The sequence below is a fragment of the Coregonus lavaretus genome, assembly GCF_964263955.1.
Source record: "Coregonus lavaretus genome assembly, chromosome: 10".
In the NCBI taxonomy this organism is placed as follows: Eukaryota; Metazoa; Chordata; class Actinopteri; order Salmoniformes; family Salmonidae; genus Coregonus; species Coregonus lavaretus.
Window position 1 is genome coordinate 38,365,613 of NC_139997.1, and position 21,838 is coordinate 38,387,450.

General features: G+C 42.5%; 1 protein-coding gene across 1 annotated transcript; it reads left to right on the forward strand.

Moving 5' to 3' along the window:
• The first annotated feature begins 300 nt into the window (after positions 1 to 300).
• Positions 301 to 19,653, forward strand: LOC311136147 (protein phosphatase methylesterase 1-like). Its single transcript, XM_084170236.1, has 14 exons — positions 301 to 584; positions 5,332 to 5,425; positions 5,630 to 5,722; positions 12,824 to 12,881; positions 12,992 to 13,043; positions 13,668 to 13,822; positions 14,016 to 14,106; positions 14,215 to 14,280; positions 14,399 to 14,525; positions 14,764 to 14,893; positions 16,653 to 16,697; positions 16,875 to 16,939; positions 17,129 to 17,196; positions 19,267 to 19,653. The coding sequence occupies exons 1-14, from the start codon at positions 496 to 498 to the stop codon at positions 19,268 to 19,270; spliced, it is 1,137 nt and encodes a 378-aa protein (XP_084026362.1). The 5' UTR covers positions 301 to 495; the 3' UTR covers positions 19,271 to 19,653.
• Positions 19,654 to 21,838: the final 2,185 nt, after the last annotated feature.

Sequence of the window (21,838 nt, forward strand, 5' to 3'; positions counted from 1 at the left end):
CTCTTCCTAATAATTATATTTTACTTAATTCCATTATTTTACTTTTAGATTTGTTTGTATTGTTTTGAATTGTTACATATTACTGCACTGTTTGAGCTAGGAACACAAGCATTTCGCTACACCCAAAATAACATATGCTAAATATGTGTACGCGACCAATACAATTTTATTTGATTTTATTTGATTACGTCATAAAAATAAGGTTCTACACTTACACCATGTTTTCTGTGAAATATAGTTTTTTATGACTGTATCTCGATGGTTTAGTTGAGAATGGTTGACAGTGCGCATACATATCCCAGAGTGCAATGTGCCAATTGGCAAACGGGTCGTGTTGTGGGGGGTGACTAGTTGTGAGAGGATAAACAATCTTTGCAGTTGTCAATTTATAGCTAGCTGTTAATAGCTACCCGGTGCTGGAGGAAAATCGTATGGTTCGAAGGAGGGGAACGATTTGGTATTTGACTGAACGGCCTTGGCCCCGCGTTCGACGGCATGGAGAAACAGTTGCATTTGAATGTGTTAGCCTCCAGACCTCCCGTGCCAGAAGGAGGCTTGCAGTCGCGGTCTAAAATGAGAATGGGGTGAGTTCACAGCTAGTTTTGAGATGGTTGGCGAGGCTTTAATCAGATAGTTGTCTGGCTCTTGTAGCTAAGCCCTTCAACTTGTGAATGCATAACTAACATGAGCCAACAACCGTCTCGTCCTCTGTTTAACTTTTGTGGTAGAGCTAGCTACTGTAGCTAGCTAAATTCACGACATTGCTACCTAAGTAGCAAGCTAACTAGATAACGGTTAAATCTGACAACTGAAACTAATGCGGCTTTTCAATCCTATTATCTTGTGGTGAACAATGCTCCTATTCACGTGTTGTTTAGTTGTTCCATTCAAGTGCGACAGCCAGCTGGTTTTGACCTAATTTGGTTTTGACAGGTCAGTACAGTAAGAGCATCATCATCAGTAAGTCCCAGTAAACAAGCTAACGTGTTATGAAATAAGTTAGCTTACTAGCTACGAATCTTTTATGGATTATGCTGCCTCCATATTCTTCAGTATTAGTATTTCATATGGGTCGTTGATGGCTCAATTTATGAACCGGTATAGCTAAACTTATGCCACCCTCTTTGATGTGTAGGTATCCCTCCCCCTTCCTCTCTCCGTCATCAAAACTGCAGTCGTAGGCTCATCATAGGCCCATAGTTTTATATAATTTAAAAGCTTGCAAACAGGGTTTTCAAAGTATTTAATAATTTATTGTTTTTTAAATAAATATATATATATATAACATGACATTATTAACCTGTAAACCAATTATCAAAAAACGCGTAAACTACAATTTTTTTCATATTTGCATTTGTTGTAGCTTAGACCCTACTTTACATTATCTGAGGTTTTTGTGTTGTGCCAGCCATCTGTTGAGACATATGCTCTTGAATACAGGGTGGGTGTCATTTCAATCATATAAATATAATTCATAGAATGGACCTATTCCTCCAGACCACAGCAATTTAGCTGGTACACCATTGAAATGTAAATTAAATTGAAATTTTTACTTCTAATTACTACCACAAAGATGGCCACCGGTCCACCCACCATCGAAAGTCAACTTAAATGTGTAGGTATTCTATTATCTATATTTCTATGATTTCAATTGGTTTCCTATAGAGAATTGACAGTATAATTGAAAACAACAGCTATTCCCATTCAAGTTAAATTTCTCTGATGTGTGGACTTCTAACCATCTTTGTGGTACCATTTGAAAGTTTAAATTTAAATTGTATTCCCATTTCAGCCAAAACATGACACCCAGCTTGTATTCAAGAACATCACAACACAAAAACCTCAGAATACGTAAAATAGGGTTTAAGCTACAACATATGTGAATAAAAAAAATGTGTTTTACGCATTTTTTGATAATTGACATTTAAGCAGTGGCGGCTGGTGAAAAATATTCTCGGTGGGGCTGTGCCATACTTTTTTTTTCCTGTAACCATCGCGATATATTTTAACACAAACTGCAGGACAGCAGTGCTCAGTGAAACATTCAGTAATTATTTAATGCCAATATTAAAAAGTTGAGGCATTCTTACACAAAAACATATTACACAAACCCAAGCCTTTCATTTGCATTTAAAGTGAACTTTTCACCATTGGTAGTAAACAGGCAACGCAACAGGCATGCTGTCAGAACAGAGTGGAAAGTGGACAATAACATGAAATTATTATAAAGTTTATAGGAAATCTTACACTGTATAAAAGGATGTATAATATAGAAATGGATATCAAGTGGATGAACTCAAACCTTTGACTGGAAGAATAGCATACAGTATTTTATGATCATACTAAATGTGACTAATTGTTAATGTGCTCCAGAACTGCAACAATTAATTGATACAAAACAACATATATACAGTAATATTAGCAAAGACACTATTAAGACTTTCTAGAGTACCATATATAACTGGATTTTTTATGCTAAGGTCAACTATATACAAAGAAACATGCAGCCAGAGCTGCTCTGTGTGTGTGTGTCTGTCATCTTATTTGTACAGGAATTTTATATATATATATAGACAGACAGACAGACAGATAGTGTGTATATACAAACAAACTATGTCTAGTAACTGCTTTTAACCTGTGATGTACATCATTAACTGATGTTATTACGTTTTAAAGCCTTTTTCTATTACATTTGTGAGAGGGATGCAACATCATTTTGTTCTGCTGTGCACTTAGCAATAAAGTTAATCTTCAATAACAACTAGGCCTCTTCTAGAAATTGACCTGGTGGACACCTGAATAATTATTACAAACTGTGTAGTACTTTCCTGCATTATTATCAACGTCTGATTGTGTCTTCTCTTTCCTTTTAAAATACTAAAACAAATATAATTGTGACGGCTCTATGATAATCACTCACTTTGATGACCAGACACATTTAGGCTTTTAAACTGTTGTAAGTGAACTATTCATCTTTCTAACAACATCTTTATCAGCCAATAGTAAATATAGTTATTTACCTGATTGTTAGCATGCTGTCTGTGAACCTCTGGACAAGTGCTTTAATGAAGACAGGGTCGATGTTCCTCTTCTGCAGCTGGCTGAAAAGCATGTCCACATTTGGCATGATCTTGTGGAACAGTGCCAGGAAAAAACAGAAAGCCTCGTCTTCGAGCATCCTCACAAAGCCCCCCGCCTCTCTGACAGTCGGGGCATCAAAGTTCCCAGAGTCTCTGATGGTCTGGAAACACGTTAGGAGGTCATCCCTGTACTCGTACACAGTGTTTACAGCGCGACTGTGGAAGTTCCACCGTGTTGTAGAGGCTCTGGGGAGTCTATGCGCAACCACTTCGTCAAGCACGGTGGTTCGCTTGGGAGACCTGGAGAAGAAAGCAGAAAATCCTGCAAGGTCGGAAAAGAAAGTGCCGATCCTGGGGATGCGTGAAGTAGCCTGCTGCATGATGAGGTTCAGCTGATGTGCATAGCAGTGGACGTAGTGCGCATTTTCGTACACATCCACTATTTTACGCTGCACTCCGCCAGTGGCTCCCCTCATCACACTTGCTCCGTCGTAAGCCTGGGCAATAAGTTTGGCCTTTTGTCCATGTGAGAGTATGGTGCTGAGCCTCTCCAGCAGCGCTGTAGCGATGGTGTCGGCGGTTGCGTTCTCGATCAAAATGAACTCGAAAAAACGCTCTTGGACGTTACTTTTAGCATCGATGTAGCGTATCACAAGCACCAACTGGCAGTGGGTGGAAACGTCAGTCGTCTCGTCAGCTTGAATGGCGATAAAATCAGCACTCTTTACTTCCTCCAGGATGTAATCCTTAAGCACTGACAGCATACAGTCCAACAGCTCGTTCTGTATCGTCTTTGACGTGCCCTTAAAAACGGTAGCTGTCTTCAGGTGCTCCTCCAGCACACTGTCGAGGGAGGCAACAAAATCCACTAAGCCCCGGAAAATGCCGGGGTTGTCCGAGGAGTCAGTCTCCTCGTGCCCACGCAAGGCCAACTCAAAAGCCCCACAGAACTTCACACAATCGATAATTTTGGATAGAATGTGCCTGTTTTTATCCACCTCCTCATTGTGTTTCCTCACCGCAATCCTGTGGCCGTCATCCAGCTGCGTAGCAATGTTCACCCTTCCTAATACAGCTAGCTTTACAGAGTTGTCCATGTGTGCCCTGGTGTTCTCATGTTTCTTTACCTTCTCTGACAGGTGCTTCATATCCCTCACTCCGGTACCTGTCCATGCTGAATCTGACCCCGTCGTTTTAAAAAGCAAGCACGGAAAGCAAAATAAAGCATTAGCATCAGTGCACCCAGCTAGCCAAGCCTTCCTGGTGTACCAGCTACGGGAGAAGCCGCGCATATACTGCTTCCCTTTCTCGCTAGCCTGCTGTCTGATTGAGAGGTCAGGTTGATCTGGGCCCAGCTCTTTCACCCGAACTTTCTCTGACAAAGTTCTCCTCTCAAACGGATCTTGGAGGAGAGATTTCACCGAGTTAGGGTTGGGTCTTGGAGGAGTAACGTTTGCGCTCGCCATTGTCGTCTAGTAAAAATGGCGCCACTGGAGCCCGGTCCTTATTTTATCAGGGGCGAGCTTGGGGCGATAAAATAATCGCCCTCCTTGGATTCGATTTAAGATCGCTGATTGGCTACATTTTATGTCATACATTCATATCTTAAATTAGCAATTGGCTTAACTGCTACGTAGACCCGCCTCCTCGGGGCACTTTCTGTATCGCCCAGAGCTGACGAGGCGTTTGACAGGCAGAGGAAAGGTTGCGAATATGATTTCCTATCATATCTTACACATATTACTGTGTGCATTCCATATTTCAAACACACAAATATTGACATACTGATGTTTTTATTATTATTATTATTATTTTTATTTATTTTTTATTTTATTTTTTTAAATAATTTTATTTAAGGGGGCGGCGCCCTAGCGCCCTCTATCGGCCAGCCGCCACTGCATTTAAGGTTACAAAATGACATCGTTTTTTTTTAAACACTTTTTTTTCAATGATCAAATAGTTAAATGATATCAATCTCAACCGTTTATCTTTTCCAATGATGAAAACATGGATGTCTCATGGTATGGTGGGGTATGCAAATAGGTCAACTTTGAGCACCTTTATCTCTTGAATGTTTTGGCATTCAGGTCCAAAAAGTCACTGTTCTGAGCATTTCTACAATGGGCAAATATGTATGGAAGGTTTCTTTCAAATTTAAAGGGGTGCCGTCAAAAAGTGATTGAATTCAAATGGATTTACCCACTTTTTAAAATCCTCTTTTTGTTTCTGATACTCCCTGGCTAACACACAGACCTGGACGGAAGAGAGACTTCTCCCCTCTGTCCTGGAGTGAATACTTTGAAGCGATGGAAGATGTAGAAGTGGAAAACAATAATGGCAAAGATATATCCTTTAATGTGGCTCCCATAAGTGTGCTACTGTTCATCTACACATGGAATTGAACCATGAATGATGTATCATATTTTTGAAACACTTACTGAAGAGAAGTCATTTTATACAGTGTAATATTTAACTCCTGATCCAGTGCATCATAAGCATATCTCCATTGTGAATGTGTCTGTACTCTATATTCCTTGACTACTCTGCACACGTTCAGAATCTACAGCAGCGGCCAGCATGGTCCTGTGCTGCTCCTGCTCCATGGAGGAGGCCACTCTGCTCTCTCCTGGGCTGTGTTCACTGTGAGTAATACTATCAAATACCAGAAAGAGCAAACATACTGTTTTATGTACACACATACCATCACAACATGTCCTGCATTTACAGAGTCTTCAGAAAGTATTCATACCCCTTGACTTATTCCACATTTTGTTGTGTTTAGGGCTGTATGAATGAAAATTTGTCAGCTGGTTATTGTCATGAAAAGACTGCCGGTCTCACGGTAATTGACCGTTAATTAACATAAAGACGTTTAGCATCTCCAGGCCTCCAGGCATAGAAGCTGCATACAAGCTGCTGATACGCACCTTCGGAACAGTATAATAAAAAAAAAGTATAATAAATACATTGTAATATAGTCTAATAAATCAATTTAATTCAATTTAGAATGTCCCATTATCAAATGGGCAGGAACAGGGGCAGGAGGAAAAAGACATGTCATCATTATGCACTCGAATAGCAAATGGAGGCCGCTTTTCCGTCCGGTTCCTTTTTCAATCCTATTGGGTATGCTTCTCCGGTTATTTCATCAACCACTGTTTGAGAAGCATGAATCGTGTTGCTGCGCAACAGGTGATATTTCGCCTAAACTCTGTATGCCATGGGCTCTCCAACCCTGTTCCTGCAGCTACCCAGTGCTTAATTTGGGAAACCAAGTGAAATCTGTTCTGGAACATCGATAGTAACATGTTTTCACAACAAAACATATTTAATTAAACTGTTGACAGCCCCTCTCTCTGCACGCTCGAGAAAGGAATGAAGGAGAGAGAGGAGGAGATGGAAACACACGGTGGTGAGATATTCTGTAGCTAAAGGTAATGTCAGCCTATTAATTATGAAAATATAAAAAATGCCCTATTACTAGGCTATTCAAAATCAAATACAAATGCACTATAATTGTAGGCTAACTCTGTAAGCAGCCCTGCACAATCAATGAACCAACTGCATCGCCTAGGCCTATACGTTCTCTCCCAAACTCATGGATAGAAAGTTTGGAACGTAGCATAAGGTAACCAGTCCATCCAGTATGCATAATAATACAGTCCACACTCAATGGCGGTTACTATACATTTTTCTTTTTTTGAATAAGTACCATATTATGTACCAAAGACATTTTAAATCTGTTTTTTAAATGTTTTTCTGCCTTGCATAATTTGCGGTAGGCTATGTATTGTATAACAGCACAATCATTATTTTAATTCAGGAGATTTTTTCGGGCTTGGGCTCATACAGTGGGGGAAAAAAGTATTTAGTCAGCCACCAATTGTGCAAGTTCTCCCACTTAAAAAGATGAGAGGCCTGTAATTTTCATAATAGGTACATGTCAACTATGACAGACAAAATGAGAAAAAAAATCCAGAAAATCACATTGTGAGATTTTTAATGAATTTATTTGCAAATTATGGTGGAAAATAAGTATTTGGTCAATAACAAAAGTTTCTCAATACTTTGTTATATACCCTTTGTTGGCAATGACACAGGTCAAACGTTTTCTGTAAGTCTTCACAAGGTTTTCACACACTGTTGCTGGTATTTTGGCCCATTCCTCCATGCAGATCTCCTCTAGAGCAGTGATGTTTTGGGGCTGTCGCTGGGCAACACGGACTTTCAACTCCCTCCAAAGATTTTATATGGGGTTGAGATCTGGAGACTGGCTAGGCCACTCCAGGACCTTGAAATGCTTCTTACGAAGCCACTCTTTCGTTGCCCGGGCGGTGTGTTTGGGATCATTGTCATGCTGAAAGACCCAGCCACGTTTCATCTTCAATGCCCTTGCTGATGGAAGGAGGTTTTCACTCAAAATCTCACGATACATGGCCCCATTCATTCTTTCCTTTACACGGATCAGTCGTCCTGGTCCCTTTGCAGAAAAACAGCCCCAAAGCATGATGTTTCCACCCCCATGCTTCACAGTAGGTATGGTGTTCTTTGGATGCAACTCAGCATTCTTTGTCCTCCAAACACGACGAGTTGAGTTTTTACCAAAAAGTTCTATTTTGGTTTCATCTGACCATATGACATTCTCCCAATCCTCTTCTGGTTCATCCAAATGCACTCTAGCAAACTTCAGACGGGCCTGGACATGTACTGGCTTAAGCAGGGGGACACGTCTGGCAATGCAGGATTTGAGTCCCTGGCGGCGTAGTGTGTTACTGATGGTAGGCTTTGTTACTTTGGTCCCAGCTCTCTGCAGGTCATTCACTAGGTCCCCCCGTGTGGTTCTGGGATTTTTGCTCACCGTTCTTGTGATCATTTTGACCCTACGGGGTGAGATCTTGCGTGGAGCCCCAGATCGAGGGAGATTATCAGTGGTCTTGTATGTCTTCCATTTCCTAATAATTGCTCCCACAGTTGATTTCTTCAAACCAAGCTGCTTACCTATTGCAGATTCAGTCTTCCCAGCCTGGTGCAGGTCTACAATTTTGTTTCTGGTGTCCTTTGACAGCTCTTTGGTCTTGGCCATAGTGGAGTTTGGAGTGTGACTGTTTGAGGTTGTGGACAGGTGTCTTTTATACTGATAACAAGTTCAAACAGGTGCCATTAATACAGGTAACGAGTGGAGGAGAGAGGAGCCTCTTAAAGAAGAAGTTACTGGTCTGTGAGAGCCAGAAATCTTGCTTGTTTGTAGGTGACCAAATACCTATTTTCCACCATAATTTGCAAATAAATTCATTAAAAATCCTACAATGTGATTTTCTGGAATTTTTTTTCCTCAATTTGTGTGTCATAGTTGACGTGTACCTATGATGAAAATTACAGGCCTCTCTCATCTTTTTAAGTGGGAGAACTTGCACAAATGGTGGCTGACTAAATACTTTTTTCCCCCACTGTATATAGGCCTATGCATAAGCTCGAATATGCATATGGGTGTCTTGAATAAATCATCACCTTAGAAAGTGCTATCCATTTCATTGTGTTGAAACAACATACACAATGTCCATATTTTCCATATTTTTTTCTTCAAATCAATCACAGTTAGGTGAGTTTTAAAAGCATGATACTGTTTTGATTATGTGTTGATGTGTTAGAGGGACAATAGAGCCCTGAGTACCAGGCCATTAGCGAGTTTGGTACTACCAACGCATGTCCAGAGTGCATAAGAGGAGATTACCATGACTCAACGGTCACATACTACTTACTAATTGAATTTAGAATGTTCGTATGCTTAGAAAAAGTGTGATTTATCAAACAGTCCAGAGATTGAATACAACCGAAAGGTTTTATTTGACTCGCTCAGTTGTGGTTTGACCAGTCAAAATTAAAACATGGCTACAAAGAGAGGACAATTCAAGTTGCTTTAGCAATGTCAAATATACTTCAAATGAGTAGGCAACACTCACCAATAAGCCATCCATCCTCAACAGCTCCCTCCTGTAGGCGTATAGGCCAACATTGCTGTTCTGCAGAATGAACGAGTCATGCGTTTCACCTGGCAACCTTGCCACCACATTCAGTAGTGTTTTTTTGCGCATTACATCATCACCTGCACATTTAATAGTGGAAGCCTTTTCTGTTATCATTGCCTAGTTGAACTCATTTTTGGATGGTGCTTTTATGGCGATGTGGGTGCCGTCTATTGCTAAAAAAATATATTTGGGAACCCACTGATGGCAAAGAAACCCCTCTTAACCTGTTGTACAATGGTGTATGGAAATTGTATGTTACAGCTCGCTTTGCTGATGATTGCATCCAAAACATTGGCTCATCGAGGGATGTGAGATGCCGATCGGCAAGCTCCCGCTGAAAAGTGCCCATACCCGAGGGTGGATAGCACTTTGATGTGCACCGGAATGGCATGTGTTTGCCTTTCTAAAGTAGATCTTAAATCCTCGCAAAGATCCTATAACATTGGTTTTGGGAAACAATATCTGATGAGCCAATCTGTACTTTCTGCAAAAAGTCACACCGGTCTCAAAACAGAGCAAGATCAGCCACAGCCTTATTCTAAAATGGATTAAATAAAAAAACAAATCCTCAGAAATCTACACACAATACCCCATAATGACAAAGCGAAAATAGGTTTTTAGAAATGTTTGCAAAAGTATTAAAAATAAAAAAACTGAAATTCCTTATTTACATAAGTATTCAGACCCTTTGCTATGAGACTCGAAATTGAGCTCAGGTGCATCCTGTTTCCATTGATCATCCTTGAGATGTTTCTACAACTTGATTGGAGTCCACCTGTGGTAAACTCAATTGATTGGACATGATTTGGAAAGGCACACGCCTGTCTACAGTTGAAGTCGGAAGTTTACATACACTTAGGTTGGAGTCATTAAAACTTGTTTTTCAACTGCTCAGGAAGGATACGCGTTCTGTCTCCTAGAGATGAACGTACTTTGGTGCGAAAAGTGCAAATCAATCCCAGAACAACAGCAAAGGACCTTGTGAAGATGCTGGAGGAAACAGGTACAAAAGTATCTATATCCACAGTAAAACAAGTCTTATATCGACAACCTGAAAGGCCGCTCAGCAAGGAAGAAAACACTGCTCCAAAACCGCCATAAAAAAGCCAGACTACGGTTTGCAACTGCACATGGGGACAAAGATCGTACTTTTTGGAGAAATGTCCTCTGGTCTGATGAAACAAAAATAGAACTGTTTGGCCATAATGACCATCGTTATGTTTGGAGGAAAAAGGGGGATGCTTGCAAGCCGAAGAACACCATCCCAACCGTGAAGCACGGGGGTGGCAGCATCTTGCTGTGGGGGTGCTTTGCTGCAGGATGGACTGGTGAACTTCACAAAATAGATGGCATAATGAGGAAAGAAAATTATGTGGATATATTGAAGCAACATCTCAAGACATCAGTCAGGAAGTTAAAGCTTGGTCGCAAATGGGTCTTCCAAATGGACAATGACCCCAAGCATACTTCCAAAGTTGTGGCAAAATGGCTTAAGGACAACAAAGTCAAGGTATTGGAGTGGCCATCACAAAGCCCTGACCTCAATCCTATAGAAAATGTGTGGGCAGAACTGAAAAAGCGTGTGCGAGCAAGGAGGCCTACAAACCTGACTCAGTTACACCAGCTCTGTCAGGAGGAATGGGCCAACATTCACCCAACTTATTGTGGGAAGCTTGTGGAAGGCTACCCAAAACGTTTGACCCAAGTTAAACAATGTAGCAATGCTACCAAATACTAATTGAGTGTATGTAAACTTCTGACCCACTGGGAATGTGATGAAAGAAATAAAAGCTGAAATAAATCATTCTCTCTACTATTATTCTGACATTTCACATTCTTAAAATAAAATGGTGATCCTAACTGACCTAAGACAGGGAATTTTTACTAGGATTAAATGTCAGGAATTGTGAAAAACTGAGTTTAAATGTATTTGGCTAAGGTGTATGTAAACTTCCTTCTTCAACTGTATATAAGGTCCCACAGTTGACAGTGCATGTCAGAGCAAAGACCAAGCCATGAGGTCGACGGAATTGTCCGTAGAGCTCCGAGACAGGATTGTGTCGAGGCACAGATCTGGGGAAGGGTACCAAAACATTTCTGCAGCATTGAAGGTCCCCAAGAACACAGTGGCCTCCATCATTCTTAAGTGGAAGAAGTTTGGAACCACCAAGACTCTTCCTAGAGCTGGCCGCCTGGCCAAACCGAGCAATCGGGGGAGAAGGGCCTTGGTCAGGGAGGTGACCAAGAACCAAATGGTCACTCTGACAGAGCTCCAGAGTTCCTCTGTGGTGATGGGAGAACCTTCCAGAAGGACAACCATCTCTACAGCACTCCACCAATCAGGCCTTTATGGTAGAGTGGCCAGACGGAAGCCACTCCTCAGTAAAAGGCACATGACAGCCCGCTTAGAGTTTGCCAAAAGGCACCTAAAAACTCTCAGACCATGAGAAACAAGATTCTCTGGTCTGATGAAACCAAGAATGAACCCTTTGGCCTGAATGCCAAGTGTCACGTCTGGAGGAAATCTGGCACCATCCCTACGGTGAAGCATGGTGGTGGCAGCATTATGCTGTGGGGATGTTTTTCAGCGGCAGGGACTGAGAGACTAGTCAGGATCGAGGGAAAGATGAACAGAGCAAAGTACAGAGAGATCCTTAATGAAAACCTGCTCCAGAGCGCTCAGGACCTCAGACTGGGGTGAAGTTTCACCTTCCAACAGGACAACGACCCTAAGCACACAGCCAAGACAACGCAGGAGTGGCTTCGGGACAAGTCTCTGAATGTCCTTGAGTGGCCCAGCCAGAACCCAATCGAACATCTCTGGAGAGACCTGAAAATAGCTGTGCACCGACGCTCCCCAGCCAACCTAACAGAGCCAGGTTTTCCTCTAGGATTTTGCCTGTGCTTAGCTCCATTACGTTTCTTTTTTATCCTGAGAAACTCCCCAGTCCTTAAAGATTACAAGCATACCCATAACATGATGCATGTAAGCAAGGTTTGAAATTATTATGTTTTAGTCAAACATATGTTTGGGCTTCTTGCAGTTAATTTGCAGTCTACAAATGATTTATAATTATGTTCTGGCCTGCGGCTGACTCTAGTTTATGATCCACTGTGAAATATATTTTCCATAACTAAAAATGTTGTATTTTGAGCTGTTTGAAGCTGGTGTACAAAATCGAAAGTAAAAGACGCAAAAACTAAACATAAGAACGGGAAGCATAGAAATTGTGCACATAAAACAGATCTACCGCTTCTTAGACTTGCTTTCAATGAGAATTACAGATCTATAACACACATTTCTATGTGAATTTGGTCGGGTCGCCCAAAAAGTTACATTATTGCAGCTTTAAGCAAATGTTTACTCCTGAACTTATTTAGGCTTGCCATAACAAAGGGGTTGATTACTTATTGACTCTTAAGACATTCCAGATTTTCATTTTAAATTAATTTGTTACAAATTTGAAAAATATAATTCCGCTTTGACGTTATGGGGTATTGTGTGTAGGCCAGTGACAAAAAAATATATTTTAAATTCAGGCTGTAACACAACAAAATGTGGAAAAAGTCAAGGGGTGTGAATACTTTCTGAAGGCACTGTAAGGTTGTATTGAGTGACTGTTGAAGATGGAGCTGTATGTTTGTGAGCCTGCCTTCATAATAACACAGACTGTTAACTGTGTTAACAGTCAACACAGAGTGGGTTTGTGTTTGCAGGCGGTGATATACAGCAGAATTAACTGCAGGGTGGTGGCTATGGACCTCAGGGCCCATGGTGAGTGGCTAACTCTCCCTCATGATAACACACATTCCATCTGGTTACCTCATATTCATGGTCTCAATAGTATTATTATTTATTTATTTACTATTTTCTGTCCCACAAAGGTGACACCAAAGTAAAGAATTCTGACGATCTCTCAGCGGAAACAATGGCCAAGTAAGTTGCCAGGTCAGGAATGTTTTCTCTGTAATCTGTCACACTCAGAGATGAGTGTTACGCAGGGTGAGTGATGGGGAAGATTTTGTGTTGTTGAGATGGGAGGGAACCGGACACGACCGGAGGCAGTGGTGGAGGTGTACTGTAGCGGGGTGGAGAGAACCTGCTGGAGAGAGAGGAGGACTGAGTCAGTTGAGCTATCAGCTGCTGTACTGTAGGGGGGTGGAGAGAACCTGCTGGAGAGAGAGGAGGACTGAGTCAGATGAGCTATCAGCTGCTGTACTGTAGGGGGGTGGAGAGAACCTGCTGGAGAGAGAGGAGGACTGAGTCAGATGAGCTATCGGCTGCTGCCTCCCATTGAGACACTGATCTGCTGTTTGATGCAAGGAGAGAAAACAGGCTTGCTGCAACCCCAGAATAGTCTTGTTTACATTTAACAAAGTGCCAGTGGGAAGAAACTGATATCTCTTTCCATCTCTGCTCTGGAAACTTAGGGATAGAGATTTCTATATTGTCTATCTTCTGTTGGGTGTGATTGTTTGAGGAGCTGGATTAGGCTGGTTTGTATGGGTGAGATTGTTCCAGCAGTTGATTTATGCTGGTTTTGTCTCCTCTCTCCACCAGGGACATTGGCAAAGTGGTGGAAGCACTCTATGGAGAAAACCCACCTCCGATCATGATGATTGGACACAGCATGGGTGGAGCTATAGCAGTTCATACCGCTGCAGCAAACCACGTGCCGTCGTTACTTGGTCTGTGTGTGATTGATGTCGTGGAAGGTGATTATGGTATTTGTGTTTGTCTCATGATCGGGACTTGTCATTTGATGATCAAACAAGCAGCAGTTGAGGAGCTGACATAAGATTAATTGATGTATTCATTGTTTTAAACTATGATATGACACTAGGTGTAGTCATCAATTTATTGATTGAGTGATTAGTTCATAATATTTCCGCTATTGTGTTTATTCAGGCACAGCAATGGATGCCTTAAACAGTATGCAGAATTTCCTCAGGAGTCGACCAAAGACCTTTAAGTCTGTGGAGAATGCCATTGAGTGGAGGTGAGATGCTGTCCATACATGCAGAAGTGTAAAAATACTCAGCAAATGCTTTACTAATAGAGCGTAATCCAAGTAATGTGTTCTCTGATCTTGTCCCTCCCCCATCAGTGTGAAGAGTGGACAGATCCGAAACGTTGAGTCAGCTCGTGTGTCCATGGGAGGCCAGGTGAAAAAGTATGTCTGGACCTGGGAAAAACGGGCTCAGAGGACAAAGACCTTTTTAAATGAATCAACTTCAAGATGTGACTTTTCAGGACCTGTAACTAAACACAAGTTTTGACCTCCTCCATAGATGTGAGGAACCCCTCAACAGTCCAGGCGTCTCCAAGAGCATCAGCGACGGCATTATTGAAGAGGAAGAGGAGGAAGAAGAGGAAGGAGAATCCAACCACAAAAGGAAGAAGGAGGATGACCAAGAGGTTAGGGATGGGATGATTGGGGGAAAATGTAATGTTTATTTTTTTAAATATATTTTATACCCATTTATTCGGGTGGGTTTGTATGTATGGATCTTATTAGGCATTAGTAGTTGGTGTATACATCTGGGTGCATATGTCATCTTGGGGGAGTGTGTATGTCATTTCCCACCTTTACACGGTCTGTTGTAGTGTGTACATGAAGAGTAAATGAAGGTTAACTGTCTCTTGGCTTTCTTAGGTGAAGAAGGAGACCATTTATACCTGGCAGATTGATCTGTCAAAGACAGAGAAGTACTGGGAGGGCTGGTTCAGTGGCCTGTCTGCCCTCTTCCTTTCCTGCCCTGTGCCAAAACTGCTCCTGCTCGCTGGTGAGTCCCTCGATTCAGTACATTTTAATCCACATGATTTTAAATGGGGTTTTCAATATACAGTTGAAGTCGGAAGTTTACATACACCTTAGCCAAATACATTTAAACTCAGTTTTTCACAATTCCTGACATTTAATCAGAGTAAAAATTCCCTGTCTTAGGTCAGTTAGGATCACCATTTTATTTTAAGAATGTGAAATGTCAGAATAATAGTAGAGAGAATGATTTGCTTGATGATTGATGCTTTTATTTCTTTCATCACATTCCCAGTGGGTCAGAAGTTTACATGCACTCAATTAGTATTTGGTAGCATTGCCTTTAAATTGTTTAAACTGGGTCAAACATTTTGGGTAGCCTTCCACAAGCTTCCCACAATAAGTTGGGTGAATGTTGGCCCATTCCTCCTGACAGAGCTGGTGTAACTGAGTCAGGTTTGTAGGCCTCCTTGCTCGCACACGCTTTTTCAGTTCTGCCCACACATTTTCTATAGGATTGAGGTCAGGGCTTTGTGATGGCCACTCCAATACCTTGACTTTGTTGTCCTTAAGCCATTTTGCCACAACTTTGGAAGTATGCTTGGGGTCATTGTCCATTTGGAAAACCCATTTGCGACCAAGCTTTAACTTCCTGACTGATGTCTTGAGATGTTGCTTCAATATATCCACATAATTTTCTTTCCTCATGATGCCATCTATTTTGTGAAGTGCACCAGTCCCTCCTGCAGCAAAGCACCCCCACAGCAAGATGCTGCCACCCCTGTGCTTCACGGTTGGGATGGTGTTCTTCGGCTTGCAAGCCTCCCCCTTTTTCCTCCAAACATAACGATGGTCATTATGGCCAAACAGTTCTATTTTTGTTTTTTCAGACCAGAGGACATTTCTCCAAAAAGTACAATCTTTGTCCCCATGTGCAGTTGCAAACCGTAGTCTGGCTTTTATAATGCGGTTTTGGAGCAGTGTCTTCCTTGCTGAGCGGCCTTTCAGGTTATGTCGATATAGGACTCGTTTTTACTGTAGATACTTTTGTACCTGTTTCCTCCAGCATCTTCACAAGGTCCTTTGCTGTTGTTCTGGGATTGATTTGCACTTTTCGCACCAAAGTACGTTCATCTCTAGAAGACAGAACGCGTCTCCTTCCTGAGCAGTATGACGGCTGCGTGGTCCCATGGTGTTTATACTTGCGTACTATTGTTTGTACAGATGAACGTGGTACCTTCAGGCGTTTGGAAATTGCTCCCAAGGATGAACCAGACTTGTGGAGGTCTACAATTTTTTTTCTGAGGTCTTGGCTGATTTATTTTGATTTTCCCATGATGTCAAGCAGAGGCACTGAGTTTGAAAGTAGGCCTTGAAATACATCCACAGGTACACCTCCAATTGACTCAAATGATGTCAATTAGCCTATCAGAAGCTTCTAAAGCCATGACATCATTTTCTGGAATTTTCCAAGCTGTTTAAAGGCACAGTCAACTTAGTGTATGTAAACTTCTGACCCACTGGAATTGTGATACAGTGAAATAATCGGTCTGTAAACAATTGTTGGAAAATTTACTTGTGTCATGCACAAAGTAGATGTCCTAACCGACTTGCCAAAACTATAGTTTGTTAACAAGACATTTGTGGAGTGGTTGAAAAACTAGTTTTAATGACTCCAACCTAAGTGTATGTAAACTTCCGACTTCAACTGTAATTCAAATACATTTGTCTTTGACATTGGACTACATCACACATTGTTGCGTGTAAATTTTTTCCCTTTACAGGTGTGGACAGGCTTGACAAAGATCTCACGATTGGACAGATGCAAGGTGAGGACCGCCTCAGATTAATGTTTGTTAGGTTGATTGTTGTTGACAATTGTGGTTCTGATGGTGACTGACAATCCACTGTACATCGTTCCCCACTCCCTGTGGTTTTACTGTAACATCTTCTAAATCAAATGTAAGTATGTTGCACATAAAGATTTGTGTTCCATTTGTGTTCAGGGAAGTTCCAGATGCAGGTGCTCCCTCAGTGTGGCCATGCTGTCCATGAGGACGCCCCTGAAAAAGTGAGTGGGTTTTTAAACTTCTGGGTATGAGGCTGAACAACTGCTTGGTAAATGTGTCTTTGTTTCCCATTTTGTTGCGATAGTAAGTTCAGGCCAATATGCAAGTAATATTGCACACAAAATACTATTCTCAATGTCTGGGAACTAAACGGTCTGGGAACTAAACCGACATTGCTCTTGTTTCCCCAGGTAGCAGACGCTCTGGCCTCGTTCATGGTCCGTCACAAGTTCACTGAATTTAAGGAGGGTTTCCTGTGGTAAGACTAATTTAACATGAATAGAAACACATCATTGTTTATTACCTTTAAGTCTGCTTCTCCAGTAATCATTGTACAATCTCATTGTGAAGACCTGCATAAGCACGTATCGCTTGTCTGCACTGTTAATGTTAAAGCCACATGATTTGTGGCCTTGGTGGACTAGCGGTAAGTGCTGCCGCCTATAAGCACACATGCTTGCCGGTGTCAGCGATGGTTTGAATCCGGCTCACTGCCCTTGTGACTCACTTGCTGTCTATCTTTCCCACTGTCTCTTCTCAGCCCAATAAAATAGAAAACCCTCTAAAAAATATACACTGAGTGTACAAAACATTAGGAACACTGTCCTAAAATTGAGTTGCACCCCCTTTTGCCCTCAGAACAGCCTCAATTCGTCGGGGCATAGACTACAAGGTGTCGAAAGCGTTCCACAGGGATGCTGGCCCATGTTGATTCATTTTACATTTTTGTAATTTAGAGTGATTTACAGTTAGTGCATTCATCTTAAGATAGCAAGGTGGGACAACCACGTCACAGTAAGTACATTTTTCCTCAGTAAAGTAGCTATCAGCAAAGTCAGAACTAATAAGGGGAAGGAAAGAAAAGTAAAGTGTGAGTGTTAGTTCACGAAAGGCTTTCTTTTTTTCATTTATTTTTTGTGGGGGTCGGGGTGAGGAGGGGGTTTGAGCGGGTGCTGTGGGATTATTTAAGATACTCTTTGAAGAGGAAGGGTTTCAGATGTTTTCGGAAGATGGGCAAGGGACTCTGCTGTCCTAGCTTCAGGGGGGTGCCAGGACAGAGAAGAGCTTTGGCGTGGACTGGGCTGGGCTGAGCGGGAGCTGCCCTCCCGTAGGGGTGGGAAGGACAAGAGACCAGAGGTGGCAGAACGGAGTGCTCGGGTTGAGGTGAAGGGTTTGAGCAAAGCCTATGGATGTTGTAGTGCATGAACCTGCAGGAGCGAGTCACTGCTTTGATGTTTGCAGAGAACGACAGGGTGTTGTCCAGGGTCACGCCAAGGTTCTTTGCACTCTGGGAGGGGGACACTGTGGAGATGTCAACCGTGATGGAGAGGTCTTTGAGCGGTCAGGCCTTCCCTGGGAGGAAGAGCAGCTCCGTCTTGTCGAGGTTGAGCTTGAGGTGGTGGGCCGACATCCAAGCTGAGATATCTGCCAGGCACGCAGAGATGCGTGTCGCAACCTGGGTGTCAGAAGGGGGGGGAGGAGAAAAGTAGTTCAGTGTCATCTGCAGAGCAATGATGGAGACCATGTGAGGATATGACAGCCGAGTGACTTGGTGTATAGAGAGAAGAGGAGAGGGCTTAGAACCGAGCCCTGGGGGACACCAGTCGTGAGAGTACGTAGTGCAGACACAGATCCTCTCTGCGTCACCTGGTAGGAGGGGCCTGCCATGTAGGATGCAGTCCAAGAGTGTGCAGAGCCTCAGCCGTGAGAGGGTGGAGGGTGGACTCCAATGCGTCCCACAGTTGTGTCAAGTCGGCTGGATGTCCTTTGGGTGGTGGACCATTCTTGATACACACGGGAAACTGTTCAGCGTGAAAAACCCAGCAACGTTGCAGTTATTGACGCACTCAAACCGGTGCGCCTGGCACCTACTACCATTCTCTGTTCAAAGGCACTTAAATATTTTGTCTTGCCCATTCACCCTCTAAATGGCACACATACACAATCCATGTCGCAACGCTTAAAAATCCTTCTTTAACCTGTCTCCTCCCCTTCATCTACACTGATTTGAAGTGGATTTAACAGGTGACATCAATAAGGGATCACAGCTTTCACCTGGATTCACCTGGTCAGTCTGTCATGGAAAATGGTTCCTAATGTTTTGTACACTCAGTGTATATGTATATATTTATTTTAATAAACATAAATTATGGACATCATACAATATAAGGTTTTGTAACGATTGCTACCACATATTGGTAGTCACTGTATAAGGTCTGTTCTGACACAAGTAATGCTTTTTTATGTCAAAATGGGATGCTAATTGGTACAGGAAAACCAAAAAGCATTTGTTTATGCATTCATGTTTTTAAATGTTTTATTGTAACAGCTAATGGGATCCAAATAAACAATAAACTACATAGACAAGTCCCAGCTTTGCCCTGGACCCAACCAGCAGTCATGGAGGAGTTGCCTGGAGCCTCAAAGACACCATCTTCTGCCAATTACTCCCAACTGGGTTAAAATAGATGTAAAATTCTCAGCACTTAAATTTAAATAATATTTTGTAACAATTTATTATTACTACTACTATTATTTGTATTTTTTTTAAATCAGGGATTTGGTTTCACCCATCCCACTCAACCTTTTTTCTTTTAATTTCCTGTGATGCCTTGCCTGTTTCTTGTTAAATTTAGGCTAACTGCATATTGTTGTGCTATGTGTTTAACGTTGTTGGATTTTAAGAATGATGATTAAAAATGGATAAGGAACATTTCTCCAGATCTTTTCATTACTGTTCTGTTGTACGTCTGGTATATGCACTATTTATTTCCATGATAAATACAAAGACACCCATTATGGAGTATTTTGCAAGTTAATCGGCTCGAAGGAACATGAAAAAGAGTGGCACATTTTCTTCTATTGTACCATCACAGCAGGCTTGACCTTTCTAGTCCTGCAAGTTAAGTAGTGTAGGAACGGGTTGTACGGCGCCATCCCTCAGCCCATATATGAGGGGTCTCAAACATCTTGGTAGGATGATGAGGAAGTTGACGTACTGCAGGTCAATAAAGAGAGCAGTACTGCCTACACTGGCCAGTGTACTTTCTATGGGTGCATACAGTACAGGAAAGAGAGAGAGGCCCAGCTAAACCATGTGCAGTAGCACTGTCTTGTGGGCCTTACTGGCTTTAGTTTTGTCAAAAGAGGCTGGCTGCTACAATGACGGCGATGTATGTGTAAATGATGATGAGAGACAGAGCTTCAAAGCTAAAAGTATTGAACCCCTGAAACACTTTCATCTGCCGTGTGCAAAATATTGCGGTAACAAAAAAAAGGGTTAAAGGGTTCAGGTTAGGGGAAGGGTTAGCTAACATCCTAAGATGGCATAGCAGTGCGGTCGTGTTATCTGTAGTGTCCTCATGTAAATAGCCAGTTTTTTTTTTTTGTGTCTTTTTCGATTATATTTCTCACTTTCCATCCTTTAACTAAATATACTTTCCTGCAACCCGCCTCACCCAATGTGGAACGGTTTCTATTATTTCTTCAGACATTTTTATCCAGAACCTCTGGCTGAAACTAGCCAGCTAACTAGCTACTTGCTATTAGCCACCGTTAGCGCTCTTCACCATTGTCCGTGGCCGTGGCCTGCACTACCTAACAGCCAGCTCTAGCCTGGACAATTATCGGCAAGTCTGGACAGTCTGCACATCGCGCTATCGAGCCAGAGCATATCGGATTGTCTGCCGGAATCACTGAATCACTGGACCTTAACACCGGATCATCGCAACTAGCTAGCTGCAACCGAATGGTTGTTGTCGTTGTTGGCTAATCACCACTAATCACCACTGTCCTGAAGCTAACCCCAGTTAGCCTCGAGCCAGGCCCATCTCCCGGCTATCTACCTCTCTGTCAACCGGACGGGACCTCCTAGTGTTGACACGGAGCCCCGACGATCCATCACGACTGGTCTGCCGACGTAATCGTCTGATGTGGTTTCAACAGGCTTCCCGTTGCGACGACCACGAAGATCCATCTGCTAGCCCCGGCCCGCTAGCACACGCAATCATCAGCCGTGCCTCCAGCTCGCCTGTAGCGTAGCAGCCACTGAACTGCTCCCGGACGTACTTATTGCTGTTCACTGGACCTTATGATCACTCAGCTACACAGCTGATGCCTGCTGGACTGTTCCTTTATACGGTACCCCATCCTGTTGATCTGTTTAGCCTCAGCTTAAACTTTCGTCGCCATTACCAGCTCTCTCGAATAACACCTGTGACTGCTTTATGCCTATCTCCCATGTCAATATGCCTTGCCTATTGCTGTTTCGGTTAGTTCTAACTGTACTTTTTCAATGTAGAGCCCCCAGTCTTGCTCAACCTGTCTCAGATAGATCCTTTGTCCCACCCCCCACACACGCGGAGACCGGCTCAATCGGTGCCTCCAGTGATGCTATCTCTTTCATCTTTACCCAATGCTTAGGTTTACCTCCACTGTACTCATATCCTTCCATATCCTTGTCTGTACATAATGCCCTGAATCTATTCTACAACGCCCGGAAATCGGCCCCTTTTTTTCTCTGTACCCAACGCACTAGAAGACCAGTTCTTAAAGCCTTTAGCCGTATCCTTATTCTACTCCTCCTCTGTTCCTCTGGTGATGTAGAGGTTAGCCCAGGCCCTGTAGCCCCCAGTATCACTCCTTCTCCCCAGGCGCTATCATTTGTTGACTTCTGTAATCGCAAAAGCTTTGGTTTCTTGCATGTTAACATCAGAAGCCTCCTCCCTAAGTTTGAGTTATTCACTGCGTTAGCACACTCAGCCAACCCTGATGTTCTAGCAGTGTCTGAATCCTGGCTTAGAAATGCCACCAAAGATACTGACATTTCCATTCCCAACTACAACATTTTCCGTCTAGATAGAACTGCCAAAGGGAGCGGAGTTGCAATCTACTGTAGAGAT

Bases quoted from the DNA above. Each gene is read 5' to 3' on its own strand.
- LOC311136147 (XM_084170236.1), top strand. From the start codon at position 496: ATGGAGAAACAGTTGCATTTGAATGTGTTAGCCTCCAGACCTCCCGTG. The intron at 12,882-12,991 runs GTGAGTGGCTAA...TGTCCCACAAAG, and splicing joins TATGGACCTCAGGGCCCATG to GTGACACCAAAGTAAAGAAT. The intron at 14,107-14,214 runs GTGAGATGCTGT...CTCCCCCATCAG, and splicing joins GAGAATGCCATTGAGTGGAG to TGTGAAGAGTGGACAGATCC.